We start from the raw sequence: 16,829 nt of genomic DNA, 5'->3' as shown, positions 1-16,829 counted from the left end.
AAGGCAAATTTCATATGATTGTTTCCATAAATGATAAATATAAGCAATTATTTTTTTGAAAATGTTACTTTACAGTCTTGTAGTTTACATCTGGTTCTACGCGCGTAAAAATTTTCGCGGTGATCGCGCGATCAACGGCTGAGATCTGAGGGGGGTCATATTGACCCCCCCCCATATTATGTTGGTCTGAAATAGCCCAGCTAAGAGCCCACCTAAGATACGGTTAAAGATATATGATGATCTTTTATACATCCCTAAGTAATATATTCCTTATTTATGTAATTTTATGGGTCCTTTTTTATCAGTGTTTGACCCCTGCGATTCATCACCCTGTCAAAACGGAGGAATATGCTCTTCTGCTGATGGTCAATACTCATGCCAATGTCCAAACACTCATATTGGAACAAACTGTGAAACAGGTAAAGAATGGCAATGTCTTTTTTGCAATTTTAGTGTTTGTCTCAAAAGATTTAGACACTCTTTCTAAAGATGTTTTATATTATCTCTGTATGCTATCGCCAAATGTCCTTACGTGTGAGGGATTGTGGCTTCGCATGTCTAGATACTCATTTTACATAGTTTGTATTAATAACATGTTAATTGTTTGTCTCTCTTGATTATTTTCATTGATTTTTTTTTTCAGTGTTTGACCCCTGCGGTTCATCACCCTGTCAAAATGGAGGGATATGCTCTTCTGCTGATGGTCAATACTCATGTCAATGTCCAAACACGCATACTGGAACAAACTGCGGTGAAACAGGTAAAGAATGACAGAATATTTGCAATTACAGTGCTAGTTTAAAACCAAGTAGACACTCTTTCCAAAGAGGTTTTATATTACATTAGTATGCACTCCTCAAATCTCCTTCCTGTGTGTGAGAGAAAGTAAGAATGTGTGTCAAGAGACTGCTCTTACATATTTTGTATATCTAATAATTATTTATCCTTCTTGATTATTTCATTTTTATATTTGAACAGTGTTTGACCCCTGCGATTCATCACCCTGTCAAAATGGAGGGATATGCTCTTCCGCTGATGGTCAATACTCATGTCAATGTCCAAACACTCATACTGGAACAAACTGTGAAACAGGTAAAGAACGGCAGTATTTTTTTTGCAACTACAGTGTTTAAAACCAATTAGATATTCTTTTTAGATAATTATGTCTTATGTTTACTCTGCATTCACTCCTAAAATCTCCTTCCTGTGTATGTGTCTAGAGACTCCTTTTACATATTTTGTATGTCTGTTATTGATTTTTTCTTCTTCATTAAATTCATTGATTTCTTATCAGCAATTGACCCCTGCGATTCATTACCCATTATTTTATTTTTCTTCTTTCATATCTGCACTCTCCTTTCTCCTCCTCTCTTCATCTAATCTTTCTTTCTCTTTCTCTCTTTTCCTGCTTCTCTTAACCCTTATTAAACCGTGGGGGTCAATTTGACCCCTCCCCTCGATATTTCACCGCTACACTGCCGTGCAAATTTTTTTGACTACGCAGCTCGCCGACCTTTTACTTTTAAGTCTTGCGCATATTTTGAGACCAAATTTGCGATGCCTGGGTACGCGGTTTTGAAATTACGCAATATTTTATAAGCGCATGTCGGTCCCAAAATTGCTCAAAAACATGATTTCGTGTACAAAGTCAAAGCAAATTGTGTTTTTAAACCAAAAATCATAAATGTCTGATTAGTTTTACTTTTGTTAGTTTAGATGGATTAATTTTTTTTTGCTATTCATTATAGCAAGGATGTCCCCAACAAAGTTTATTGAAAAAACAATTAAAAAAAAGGTTTAAAAAAATACATAAGAATAAAAAAAACAAGATACATAAGAAATTAATAATTTTTCGCCATTTTCCTTTTCGATTTTTGTGATAAATGTAAATATCTATATGTTCACCAAAAATTAGCATTCTACTAGCCTTATAAATTGAGTTAAACGTATAAACATACACCAAAAATTAGGGCAAATTTCATATGATCATTTCCATAAATGATAAATATAAGCAATTATTTTTTTGATAATGTTACTATACAGTCTTGTAGTTTACATCTGGTTCTACGCGCGTAAAAATTTTCGCGGTGATCGCGCGATCAACGGCTGAGATCTGAGGGGGGTCATATTGACCCCCCCCCCCCATATTATGTTGGTCTGAAATAGCCCAGCTAAGAGCCCACCTAAGATACGGTTAAAGATATATGATGATCTTTTATACATCCCTAAGTAATATATTCCTTATTTATGTAATTTTATGGGTCCTTTTTTATCAGTGTTTGACCCCTGCGATTCATCACCCTGTCAAAATGGAGGAATATGCTCTTCTGCTGATGGTCAATACTCATGTGAATGTCCGAGCACTCATACTGGAACAAACTGTGATACAGGTAAAAAATGACAGTATTTTTGCAATTTCAGTGCTAATTTAAAACCAATTACACACTCTTTCTACTCTTTCTTAGGATGTTTTATGTTATCCTTGTATGATATTGTCAAATCTCCTCCCTGTGTAAGAGAGAGTGTGGTCTAGAGACTCCTTTTACATTATCTGTTAATGATTTGTCCTTCTTGATCATTTTCATTGGTATCTGATCAGTGTTTGACCCCTGCGATTCATCACCCTGTCAAAATGGAGGAATATGCTCTTCTGCTGATGGTCAATACTCATGCCAATGTCCAAACACTCATACTGGAACAAACTGTGAAACAGGTAAAAGATGACAGTATTTTTGCCATTTCAGTGCTAATTTAAAACCAATTACAAACTCTTTCTAAAGATGTTTTATATTATCTATCTATTCTATCGCAAAATCTCTCGCCTGTGTGTGAGAGAGAACGGCTGTATGTGTCAAGAGACTCCTTTCACATATTTTGTATATCCGTTAATGATTTGTCCTTCTTGATCATTTTCATTGGTATCTGATCAGTGTTTGACCCCTGCGATTCATCACCCTGTCAGAATGGAGGAATATGCTCTCCTGCTGATGGTCAATACTCATGCCAATGTTCAAACACTCATATTGGAACAAACTGCGGTGAAACAGATAAAGAATGACAGAATCTTTGCAATTACAGTGCTAGTTTAAAACCAAGTAGACACTCTTTCCAAAGAGGTTTTATATTACATTAGTATGCACTCCTCAAATCTCCTTCCTGTGTGTGAGAGAAAGTAAGAATGTGTGTCAAGAGACTTCTCATACATATTTTGTATATCTAATAATGATTTATCCTTCTTGATTATTTCACTTTTATATTTGATCAGTGTTTGACCCCTGCGATTCATTACCCTGTCAAAATGGAGGACTATGCTCTACCGCTGATGGTCAATACTCATGCCAATGTCCAAACACTCATACTGGAACAAACTGTGAAACAGGTAAAAGATGACAGTATTTTTGCCATTTCAGTGCTAATTTATAACCAATTACATACTCTTTCTAAAGATGTTTTATATTATCTATCTATTCTATCGCAAAATCTCTTGCCTGTGTGTGAGAGAGAATGGCTGTATGTGTCAAGAGACTCCTTTCACATATTTTGTATATCCGTTAATGATTAATCCTTCTTGATTATTTTATTGGTATCTTAAATCAGTGTTTGACCCCTGCGAATCATCACCTTGTCAAAATGGAGGAATATGCTCTTCTGCTGATGGTCAATACTCATGTGAATGTCCGAGCACTCATACTGGAACAAACTGTGATACAGGTAAAAAATGACACTATTTTTGCAATTTCAGTGCTAATTTAAAACCAATTACACACTCTTTCTACTCTTTCTAAGGATGTTTTATGTTATCCTTGTATGATATTGTCAAATCTCCTCCCTGTGTAAGAGAGAGTGTGGTCTAGAGACTCCTTTTACATTATCTGTTAATGATTTGTCCTTCTTGATCATTTTCATTGGTATCTGATCAGTGTTTGACCCCTGCGATTCATCACCCTGTCAAAATGGAGGAATATGCTCTTCTGCTGATGGTCAATACTCATGTGAATGTCCGAGCACTCATACTGGAACAAACTGTGATACAGGTAAAAAATGACAGTATTTTTGCAATTTCAGTGCTAATTTAAAACCAATTACACACTCTTTCTACTCTTTCTAAGGATGTTTTATGTTATCCTTGTATGAAATTGTCAAATCTCCTCCCTGTGTAAGAGAGAGTGTGGTCTAGAGACTCCTTTTACATTATCTGTTAATGATTTGTCCTTCTTGATCATTTTCATTGGTATCTGATCAGTGTTTGACCCCTGCGATTCATCACCCTGTCAAAATGGAGGAATATGCTCTTCTGCTGATGGTCAATACTCATGCCAATGTCCAAACACTCATACTGGAACAAACTGTGAAACAGGTAAAAAATGACAGTATTTTTGCCATTTCAGTGCTAATTTAAAACCAATTACAAACTCTTTCTAAAGATGTTTTATATTATCTATCTATTCTATCGCAAAATCTCTCGCCTGTGTGTGAGAGAGAACGGCTGTATGTGTCAAGAGACTCCTTTCACATATTTTGTATATCCGTTAATGATTTGTCCTTCTTGATCATTTTCATTGGTATCTGATCAGTGTTTGACCCCTGCGATTCATCACCCTGTCAGAATGGAGGAATTTGCTCTCCTGCTGATGGTCAATACTCATGCCAATGTCCAAACACTCATATTGGAACAAACTGCGGTGAAACAGGTAAGAATGACAGAATCTTTGCAATTACAGTGCTAGTTTAAAACCAAATAGATATTCTTTTTAGATAATTATTTCTTATGTTTACTTTCCATTCACTCCTCAAATCTCCTTCCTGTGTATGTGTCTATATAGACTCCTTTTACATATTTTGTATGTCTGTTATTGTTTTTTTCTTCTTCATTAAATTCATTGATTTCTTATCAGCAATTGACCCCTGCAATTCATTACCCATTATTTTTTTTGTCTTTCTTATCTCCACTCTCCCTCCTCCTCCTCTCTCCGTTTAATCTTTCTCTCTCTCTCTCTATCTCTCTCTTTTCCTGCTTGTCTTAACCCTTATTAAACCGAGGGGGTCAATTTGACCCCTCCCCTCGATATTTCACCGCTACACCGCTGTGCAAATTTTTACGCAATATTTTATAAGCGCATGTCGGTCCCAAAATTGCTCAAAAACATGATTTCGTGTACAAAGTCAAAGCAAATTGTGTTTTTAAACCAAAAATCATAAATGTCTGATTAGTTTTACTTTTGTTAGTTTAGATGGGTTTATTTTTTTTTTGGCTATTCATGATCGCAAATATGTCCCCGACAAAGTTCATTGAAAAAACAAAAAACAAAGGTTTGAAAAAATACATAAAAATTAAAAAAAACAAGATACATAAGAAATTAATAATTTTTCGCCATTTTTCTTTTAGATTTTTGTTATAAATGTAAAAATCTATATGTTCACCAAAAATTAGCATTCTTCTAGCTTTATAAATTAAGTTTAACGTATAAACATACACAAAAAATTAGGGCAAATTTCATATGATTGTTTCCATAAATGATAAATATAAGCAATTATTTTTTTGAAAATGTTACTTTACAGTCTTGTAGTTTACATCTGGTTCTACGCGCGTAAAAATGTTCGCGGTGATCGCGCGATCAACGGCTGAGATCTGAGGGGGGTCATATTGACCCCCCCCCCATATTATGTTGGTCTGAAATAGCCCAGCTAAGAGCCCACCTAAGATACGGTTAAAGATATATGATGATCTTTTATACATCCCTAAGTAATATATTCCTTATTTATGTAATTTTATGGGTCCTTTTTTATCAGTGTTTGACCCCTGCGATTCATCACCCTGTCAAAACGGAGGAATATGCTCTTCTGCTGATGGTCAATACTCATGCCAATGTCCAAACACTCATATTGGAACAAACTGTGAAACAGGTAAAGAATGGCAATGTCTTTTTTGCAATTTTAGTGTTTGTCTCAAAAGATTTAGACACTCTTTCTAAAGATGTTTTATATTATCTCTGTATGCTATCGCCAAATGTCCTTACGTGTGAGGGATTGTGGCTTTGCATGTCTAGATACTCATTTTACATAGTTTGTATTAATAACATGTTAATTGTTTGTCTCTCTTGATTATTTTCATTGATTTTTTTTTCAGTGTTTGACCCCTGCGGTTCATCACCCTGTCAAAATGGAGGGATATGCTCTTCTGCTGATGGTCAATACTCATGTCAATGTCCAAACACGCATACTGGAACAAACTGCGGTGAAACAGGTAAAGAATGACAGAATATTTGCAATTACAGTGCTAGTTTAAAACCAAGTAGACACTCTTTCCAAAGAGGTTTTATATTACATTAGTATGCACTCCTCAAATATCCTTCCTGTGTGTGAGAGAAAGTAAGAATGTGTGTCAAGAGACTGCTCTTACATATTTTGTATATCTAATAATTATTTATCCTTCTTGATTATTTCATTTTTATATTTGATCAGTGTTTGACCCCTGCGATTCATCACCCTGTCAAAATGGAGGGATATGCTCTTCCGCTGATGGTCAATACTCATGTCAATGTCCAAACACTCATACTGGAACAAACTGTGAAACAGGTAAAGAACGGCAGTATTTTCTTTGCAACTTCAGTGTTTAAAACCAATTAGATATTCTTTTTAGATAATTATGTCTTATGTTTACTTTGCATTCACTCCTAAAATCTCCTTCCTGTGTATGTGTCTATATAGACTCCTTTTACATATTTTGTATGTCTGTTATTGTTTTTTTCTTCTTCATTAAATTCATTGATTTCTTATCAGCAATTGACCCCTGCAATTCATTACCCATTATTTTTTTTGTCTTTCTTATCTCCACTCTCCCTCCTCCTCCTCTCTCCGTTTAATCTTTCTCTCTCTCTCTCTATCTCTCTCTTTTCCTGCTTGTCTTAACCCTTATTAAACCGAGGGGGTCAATTTGACCCCTCCCCTCGATATTTCACCGCTACACCGCTGTGCAAATTTTTTTGACTGCGCAGCTCGCCGACCTTTTACTTTTAAGTCTTGCGCATATTTTGAGACCAAATGTGCGATGCCTGGGTACGCGGTTTTGAAATTACGCAATATTTTATAAGCGCATGTCGGTCCCAAAATTGCTCAAAAACATGATTTCGTGTACAAAGTCAAAGCAAATTGTGTTTTTAAACCAAAAATCATAAATGTCTGATTAGTTTTACTTTTGTTAGTTTAGATGGGTTTATTTTTTTTTGGCTATTCATGATCGCAAATATGTCCCCGACAAAGTTCATTGAAAAAACAAAAAACAAAGGTTTGAAAAAATACATAAAAATAAAAAAAAAACAAGATACATAAGAAATTAATAATTTTTCGCCATTTTTCTTTTAGATTTTTGTTATAAATGTAAAAATCTATATGTTCACCAAAAATTAGCATTCTTCTAGCTTTATAAATTAAGTTTAACGTATAAACATACACAAAAAATTAGGGCAAATTTCATATGATTGTTTCCATAAATGATAAATATAAGCAATTATTTTTTTGAAAATGTTACTTTACAGTCTTGTAGTTTACATCTGGGGCCCGTTTCATAAAACTTTTGACTTGCAACTGTAACATCTCCCATATCTATGGCAAATCTTGTTATTGCAATTGCAACTTGTCATAGTTGCAAATATCCGTTTCATAAAAGCTATGACAAATTGTTATCGTAAATAAAAATAAATATCTGAAAAATAGTTCGTGAACGAGCCTGATATGCAGCTCACGGCCCACGTACGTGCATAGCGCCAACTTAATGTGTTCCGCCATCTTGCTTGTTGGTTGCCGATAAAATGCGCATTTTCAGATTTTTTAACGCTCAGTTATTATCCATGACTGAAACATTGACCAATCAAAAACTAAGATTCTATAAGAAATATGAATATTCATATACGAAAGTATAAACATAGATAATTCAGTTTTATGTGAAATTTAAACCCAATACTTCAAAATATGGTTAGTTTTATGTCTCTAAAATGACCCTTAAAACCAGAATTTTATTACTAAAAAATAAAGGTTTTCCCAAGTTGCCATGGTAACGCGGTCTGAGATATAAAAGCTTAGCAAACACTTCATTTCAGTGATCGAGGATGTATTTGTTTACGGTATACGTCTACATAAATTATAACATTTTTTTCCAGACCATGGATGAACTTTCAAAAAGAGACATTTTAGGCAAGTTTTTACGATTTCCGGCAATTTTCTGACACAGGCACTTTGAAGAGGTAATTTTTACAGAATTAGAAGAAGACATCATGGATTTTCCTAATTATCACGACGGATATGCAACTTACTTGTAAACAAATCAAACAAAGTCTATGATACATTTTCGATAATGCAAAAAGAGACATTCAAGTCTCTGATTGAGAGCCGCAGATTGAACATTCGCACGGCGCAATGGTAGCGTTTTCGCCGAATTCGTCGGGGCGAAAACTCCAAGCGAGCCGTACCACTCACCAGTCCCGAACGCTGCGCTGTATGTTTGATGATTTATCTGGTGCCATTTCGTGCTTATAAATTTGTTTTTTCTACAATGCCACTATCTCATTAAAATTGTTTGTCATGATAACATTGGAAATATTATCGTTTAATGGCCCGAAGGATCGACTGTAATAAAAGATACTTTGAAATATTGTCAGAGAGTGATTAGTTAGGTGATGTTTATGGTCAGAATTTAGTCATGGCTTCGGGTGAACTTACGCGAACGCGGTCACTTGCTCACGGGGCGAGTCGGCCTGGCCCTTTGGTGGAAGGCCGTTAGGCAACGTGCAGTGCAGCTAGAGCAGAGTTGGGGAGTTATAGGTATAAAAATACTTTGAAATAAGTAATCTGCAAATATTTTTGTCTTATCCCTTTGGATTACTTAGATAAGAAATTCAAATTCTCAAAGTTTAAATCAAATTTTAGACAGTGACAACAAAGAGTGGTGCTGTATGGGGGGGGGGGGGGGGTCTGCATGCCCCCAATTCACGAACAAGAAAAAAAAAGGAAAAGGTATAAGAGAATCTTGCGAAATTGTTCAATTGGATTTTTGTAACCAAAAGTAAAAATTATGCTTATGTCGCTTGCTTGCAACTATATATTTTATAAATTTTGCCTGATCGATACGCCATATCGTAGTACCCTCAATTATTTTCACTTGTTACGCCGCTGACATGACTGATATAACATCTACTAGTTTATGATAACATTATTTGGTTGCGGGATCAAAGCATCAGCTATAGCTAAACATTTATACTTTATGCCTGTTCAACTTCCAATACAGGTTTAGGCCTGTATTTATGAGATGTTAAGATCTATGGGTGCCTTTATTATTTTCAATTTCAGTTAAAACAATTATTAATTATGTATTAATTTAGTATTAACCTCGATGATACATTTTATTGTGTTAAATCGTACAATTTCTGTTGTATTAAGCCCCTTATTAAGCCCTTTTAAAAACATGCTCAGTAGCAGACCCCCCCCCCCCATATATAAAGACAATAGAAGTGTATATAGAATTAATTGACCCCCCCCCCCCTATTGAGGACAAAATGAAAAAAAATACTCAAAATAATCGACCGCCCCCCCCCCCCCTTTGACGAGGCAGCTGTCGGTGGCCTGATGTCTTCATTGACTTCTTTTTGCTTGTAAAAATAATATTAAAGAAATAGGGGCTACTCTAAGTGTCCCCTATGAAAATTGATTTGGATCTGCAAGTGCATGAGGCTGCGCCCCCTCCAACGTCATAGCTACCCCATATCTTTAGGTTCTAGCTCTCATATTTTTCAGCTCCCTGATTTTTTGGAAGAAAAAAAAACGAGGCGAAAGAAAAGAGTGAAATAAATGAAATACGATTAATAAAAATTTGAGTTGTTTGAAAGAATTATACTTATCAGAGAAACTAAATTAAATTCTACAACCATGAAGAATAACAACAATCTTGATAAATTCTTTTTTTTTTTCAAAATCAGAACCAATCAACCTTTTTCTGATTATTCTGTCACTTTCCATATTTTGGAGAAAAAAATAAAAGTGTTCATCGACGCCCTGTACTGCATGATGAAACTGTTTTCCCCACTCGGCCCTCGTAACCCCCCCCCCTCTCTCTCTCTGTCCCTCCCCCCCCCCCACCACAATGCCCCTTGCTCATTTCTCTTATCTCACCTTGACCTTAATTAATTAATCTTAACTATTTGGCGGTACAGTCAAACGTGACTGGTCGCCATCATAGTTTCATCCCCAACAAACAAGGAACAAACAATAACAATTCTGTTTTTCGACCCAACATCATTCCTTTCAATACGCGTAAGGCTATACGTGGGCATGCACAAACAACGTGGGTTAACAAAAACTGACCCGCGTTTGGACTGAAATTGTGATTAAAATAAAAATGTTATAAATATGAAAAAAATATTTGTATAATGAAGGACATTTGATAAACGGAAAAACATAAATCGCTAATTCATAGAAATGCTGGAAAAGATTTGACAGAGGTTTTTAACAACGGTAGTCAAGGGGAATTAGTGTATGGGTGAATGGCGTTCGAGCGTTAGCCGGTGAGGGCGCGGGCCAAATCTGCCTGAATCTGGCAATATGGCGTCGTCCATTAAGCTGACGTTAGCCAGCGGCGACTGCACGTACGTGGGCCGGTTTTTTTTCTTCACACACGTCGTCTGCGAGAAAATTTTGTTGGTGACAGAATTTACCTAAAATTTGAATCGGAGATGTAAGTACTTTCTAATTATCGTATTCATTCAATTATTACATCATTTGATAAAGTAATAAAATAAATCACTTCTGAAAGAATGTGATTGAAAATAAATGTCATATTTCCATCGTTTTCTACGAGTTAAACTTGCATTTTGCCCGGGGATATGGTGGAGGCATCATCGAGATGCTGAGTGGCCGCTATCCCGGAGCTTCGGCTTAGTACACGGCAGTGGTACCTTGTGTTGGAGTGTATGGGGTGGAGCTCGGATGAGCGGCGTTGCGACTTGAGACTTGAGTTGCATCTGTCTTTTGGACCTTAGTCTTTAATTACCGAATTAAGTCAGTGTGATATGTGAACAGTTGTGTGAGAGTGAGCCTTTATTTTTGTGGCTTGGGTTGTTGTGGGCGACAAAAATACAGATTACAGTCGAGTCTCGAGAAGCATGGAATGGGTGTCGTCTGTTCACACTCAGTTTGGCCTTGGCTGCCTTGGGTACCGGTACCGGTATGTTTTTTTTTGGGGGGGGGGGTGACAAACACCAATATTGTTCTCTGTAGTGTGAGGGATTTTTTTCTTTTAGTTTTCAGGGGGGGGGGGGGTTGGCTTGCGAGTCTAAAAAGTTCGGTGGCCAGACATAGTGATAAAAAAAGGCAAAATTGTTTTTTTTTAAGCTGTGCCTGTGAGTGAGCAAATGTTTTGGCCTTTTTTAGATTATTAGAGCCTAGACTCTAGAGGATCTAACTTAGTTCTAGATATAGACTCTATACAAAATCTGATTTTGTGTTTGATTTTGACTTACCGAGGCAACTGCGGCCCAGAATTCGTCCGTGTAATAGTTGGCAGACAAATGAAATGGGGTAGAATTGTGGTCGCCATAGGCATAGCACCCCAAATTAAAGGGGGGGAAATAAATTATGCACTTGCCTCAATTATATGGATGAAGATTGCTAAATGTTATGATGCACAATCACGCACTACATTTCAAACACATTTATATTGACACACACTGAATGTACACGTATGCACATATTAATCCGCACCGATACGGACATGATTGAATAACAAGTGGAATGCCTCTGGCCGTCTCACCTGCATCACGCGATTCAATATAGCAGCAGTGCTGATTTTGAAAACTACTATAACTCGCACAAGATGTTCAGTGATACTTGGTTACTCTTATTTCCACGTTTTATGAACTAGACCAACACACTTTCAAATTTATGGCTGTAATTCAACAAATACCCCAATTTGGCCAAAGTTCATTGACCCTAAATGACCTTTGACCTTGATCATGTGACCTGAAACTCGCACAGGATGTTCAGTGATACTTGATTACTATTATGTCCAAGTTTTATGAACTAGACCAACACACTTTCAAATTTATGGCTGTAATTCAACAAATACCCCAATTTGGCCAAAGTTCATTGACCCTAAATGACCTTTGACCTTGATCATGTGACCTGAAACTTGCACAGGATGTTCAGTAATACTTGATTACTATTATGTCCAAGTTTCATGAATCAGATCCATAAACTTTCAAAGTTATGATGGTAATTCAACAGATACCCCCAATTCGGCCAAAGTTCATTGACCCTAAATGACCTTTGACCTTGGTCATGTGACGTGAAACTCATGCAGGATGTTCAGTGATACTTGATTAACCTTATGTATAAGTTTCATGAACTAGGTCCATATATTTTCTAAGTTATGATGACATTTCAAAAACTTAACCTTAGGTTAAGATTTTGATGTTGATTCCCCCAACATGGTCTAAGTTCATTGACCCTAAATGACCTTTGACCTTGGTCATGTGACATGAAACTCAGGCAGGATGTTCAGTAATACTTGATTAACCTTATGGCCAAGTTTCATGAACTAGGTCCATATACTTTCTAAGTTATGCTGTCATTTCAAAAACTTAACCTCAGGTTAAGATTTGGTGTTGACGCCGCCGTCGCCGCCGCCGCCGCCGTCGGAAAAGCGGCGCCTATAGTCTCACTCTGCTATGCAGGTGAGACAAAAACCAAAGAACAATCTAATAAATATCGCTCTAACCGTCCATGTTTGATAAAAAAGACATACGTGTTAAGAAATAATTGGTCAACATATATCTGAATGGGGTATTTTACAGTCCGATTGATCAACCAATGATAAGAGTTGTATTCTGACATTTAAATCCATGTTCCTCTCTGACCATTGTCAAATAAAAACCTTGCTCGGAGCATAATAACATCGTCAAGGTGGTCTAAAATTCTATTAGACGAAGGCACATTTACTCTTCTGAGTGAGTTCATTTTACGCTTTGACTGCCATATCTACGAGTTTTATAATCAATATACTGGTGTTCTAAAGTTGATGCGTTTATAATCAAATGTTTTGATGTTTATTCTAACATAATAGACGGAGACCAGCTGCGTGGCAACAGGAGCAAATGTTGGTTGTGATGAGGTGTGTACTACCATCACCAATGCTGCAATTGCAGTCACCACCACCATTGATGGTCCACCACTGCTGCCACCACCATCAGTTCTGCTGATGTGACCACCACCACCAAGTCTGCTTCTGCCATCGCTATTGCCACCGCCACTACCAAGACCACTCCTGACACAAAGCCCCCAAGTCCTCAACTGACCAGCTATTGCAGCTGGAGAAGGATAAACCCGCAACTTCAAAGCCAGGGCTTGCTGGTCTCCTACAATAAGAAAAGTGCCTGGGGCCAATCTGATGAACGTGTACTTGTAGCACAATATTTGGCCACAGTTGTAGAAATACAGAGACTAACATGCAGCCACAGGTAAAAATCAATGTCAGATATATGATAACAAAATGATGGATAGTCTGTGAAATATGGGTTGCAGAATGAATATCAGTAAAACCCATCATGATGTGCAGTCTGATTTAACCCTAAAAAGCGGTGGGGGGGGGCAGCATTTTTTCGCGATAAATCCACAATGTGAAACGTGATGCCGCGTCTTGTGACTTTTTTTTCAAGTTTCATGAGTTTTCAGACAAATTTGTGACACCGGGGTACCCGGTTGTGAAATTATGCAACGTTATGTAAGTACATGTCAGAATTGCTTAAACATGTGATTTCATGAACAAATCCAATGCAAATTCTATTTCTAGCCAAAATTCATAATTGTATCATACCGATTAAAATTTATTTTTTACTGACTGAAATCAATTGATTTCATGTTGCTTATGATCACAAAATTTTGTCAACGATATAAAAAAAGTGAAAAAAAACCCAAATCTACAGATGAAAGGGATTTGATATCAATTAATTTTTATATGTCTGAAAAAAATGACACTTCAAGGGCTTTGTTTATAGATTTCCAGCCAAATTCTGATTTCATGCATGAATTAGTAAAATGTGTTAATTAGAAATAAATTTAAATAATTTTAGAACACTCAAATTTACATTTTTTTCATCTGTGACAGGCATGTTGCATTTTGTCACAAGTGCGCAATTAACGGTCAAGATCTTGAGGGCCCCCACCCCCCTTCCGCCCATCTTTCCTGCCTCCAAAATACCCTGACAGTCTTATAAGGGTTAGATTAATTTTACATTAAGCATCCATAAAATTCTTACAATGGATTTCAGTGGCGTAATGAGCCAAATATTTTAAGGGAGCTAAATATGGCTGATGGAACAAAAGTTCTCAAAAGATGCGAGGGAGCGAGCAAAATTGTTGAATTTTAAATACAGAAATTGAATTTTTGGAAAGATTTGACGTAATATTCAGAAAATGATATACTATTTAACCCTTTCCTGTTCTTTTTCTCTCTTTGTTCTTGGTCATGAAACATGGGGGGGGGGAGGGGGGGGGGGGGGGGGCACGGCCCCTATCTATTTGCCAGTGATGGATTTAATACTTTTTTGCATGTATGATGACAATGCTCTCTCTCCCTCACCCATCCTCACTACGTGTACATGTGTGTGCAAGATAAATTATGAGAAATAATTGCATAGCATATGAAGTGACATTTCTCAACCAGAGATACCTTTGATATTATTTACTGTTGCATGTTTGCATTTTTGTTTATTAACCCATCTTGACCACTTTACCCCCCCCCCCCATGATAAGAGCTAGAAGTCAAACCATGTTTCCTTTTATTTCCTTTTGATATTCATGCAATGTATACATATGAGAAAAAAATAACAGTGCCAAACATTTTTTGAAAATTTCAATTTAATTTATTCCTTCAGGTGAGGCTTTGTCCGCATTTCCAGAAAGACACAAGATAGTATCAGAAAGCCATGCCAAATTCAAGGACTGAAGGGTTTGGAGAGCCAGACAAAGAGCCTAGAAATGTGATTTAACCCGTAAGTTAAACATAATTCTGATTCACTTAGGCATAGAAAGTAAGTCACATAACAATTTGAATGATTTTTGTCTTCTTGAATTGCTCTTTGTCAAGAATCCAGTCCAAATTTTAGAATTAAACTCTAAGTTTGAGGTGTTGATGAATTCTTGTTTTTTCAGCTGCAAAAATAACAAACCAATATCAATCATTGGTAGATTATTAATATTAATAAATTATTGGCGTGACTTGCTTTCTCTTGCCAAATTGGTACATGAATATTCTGCATTTCTATAATTATTGACCCCCACCACTACCATCTAAGATGCAACATGTCAAATTACTGTCAAATTCACTTCATCATGTTTTTAATTATTAATTTGTCAGTAAAGGAGTAAAATGACTCAGAAAGATTAATTACCCGAAGAAGCTCACAGAATTTTTTACTGGTAGACCCTTAACATTCATTCGATGAATTGAGTTCATGCAAAATCAACTGAATGTAATGAGTACAAAATACACCTTACTAGGTGAGGCTATTCTGGTAGATCATCCCAGGGGGTGCCTGATCATGAGGATCTTGTCCATTTGGAGAAATCTTGCAAAGTATCAAAAAGTGCCTCCACCCCCCCCCCCCCCCCAGTCTATTAAGGGTTAACAATGAAAATGAAATTAGGAATAAATTTGGTATCTTGCTTATATGCATTATAAATTAATTTCAATTTCAGGTACTTCAATCACATGAACAGCAGCAGGAGCAAAAACAGCAGCAACCACACAGGAGATGTAACGACAGCATTGACCAACAGCAACAACAACAGCAGCGTAAACAATTTCTGCAGGAGGTGCAAAAACCACACCGGCAACCTCAACAATATCAAGATGTCCAACAACCACTCCGGGAACAGCAACTACAACTTCAGCAAGAGTTTCAACAAACATATCAGCAAAAACCAACAGCAGCAGCAACAACAGCACTTATGAAATGAATTTAATTGAAACTCAAAAGCCAATGAGGAAACATCTTTTAAAAAATGAGACATCATTTGTTCATTCTTTTACAGGATAAAGAAAAGCTTTTTTGAAAGTGTAAACAATGTATGTTCCCTATGAATCTATTTATTGAAATAAATTTGACTTTAAAAAGAATGAATGGTGATTCAATAAATATCTACTTCTTATTTGTCAATGAGTAAAAATACATGTATTTTCTATTTAGAATGACAAAAAGCAATTTATCAAATCAAAATCATCAAAAAATTGAGCAATATGGCTCTTAGGCCCTCAAAATTGTTGGTATTTTGATGAAAAAGCTGTTTCTGCGGCAATATTTGACTCAGCTCAAATAGCTGCGTCAAATTTGCCGCAGAAATTGTCATTTGCCGCAGCTCCTTGAGCTGCGTCAAATATTGCCGCTGAAATTGTCATTTGCCGCAGAAAGTATCTGCGGCAAAGTTTTATGAAACGGAAACTTGACGCTGTTTTGAGATTTGCCGCAGAAACACAGATTTGCCGCAGAAAATGGGAGTTGCCGCTGCGGCAAATGTTTTATGAAACGGGCCCCTGGTTCTACGCGCGTAAAAATTTTCGCGGTGATCGCGCGATCAACGGCTGAGATCTGAGGGGGGTCATATTGACCCCCCCCCCATATTATGTTGGTCTAAAATAGCCCAGCTAAGAGCCCACCTAAGATACGGTTAAAGATATATGATGATCTTTTATACATCCCTAAGTAATATATTCCTTATTTATGTAATTTTATGGGTCCTTTTTTATCAGTGTTTGACCCCTGCGATTCATCACCCTGTCAAAACGG

At 36.6% G+C, this 16,829-nt stretch overlaps 1 protein-coding gene across 1 annotated transcript in view; it reads left to right on the top strand.

Moving 5' to 3' along the window:
• LOC129281574 (neurogenic locus notch homolog protein 1-like) overlaps positions 1–16,829 on the top strand; it is a 35,062-nt gene that overhangs the window by 5,759 nt on the left and 12,474 nt on the right. Inside the window, exons 8-11 of the mRNA XM_064113432.1 lie at positions 644–760; positions 979–1,092; positions 4,244–4,357; positions 4,575–4,691. Coding sequence (XP_063969502.1) covers positions 644–760; positions 979–1,092; positions 4,244–4,357; positions 4,575–4,691 — 462 coding nt within the window. The remainder of the gene's footprint in view (positions 1–643; positions 761–978; positions 1,093–4,243; positions 4,358–4,574; positions 4,692–16,829) is intronic.

This window comes from Lytechinus pictus, chromosome 18 (assembly GCF_037042905.1).
Source record: "Lytechinus pictus isolate F3 Inbred chromosome 18, Lp3.0, whole genome shotgun sequence".
NCBI lineage: Eukaryota > Metazoa > Echinodermata > Echinoidea > Temnopleuroida > Toxopneustidae > Lytechinus > Lytechinus pictus.
The sequence above is the reverse complement of the archived record's forward strand: the minus strand, read 5'-3'. Positions and strand labels throughout refer to the sequence as shown.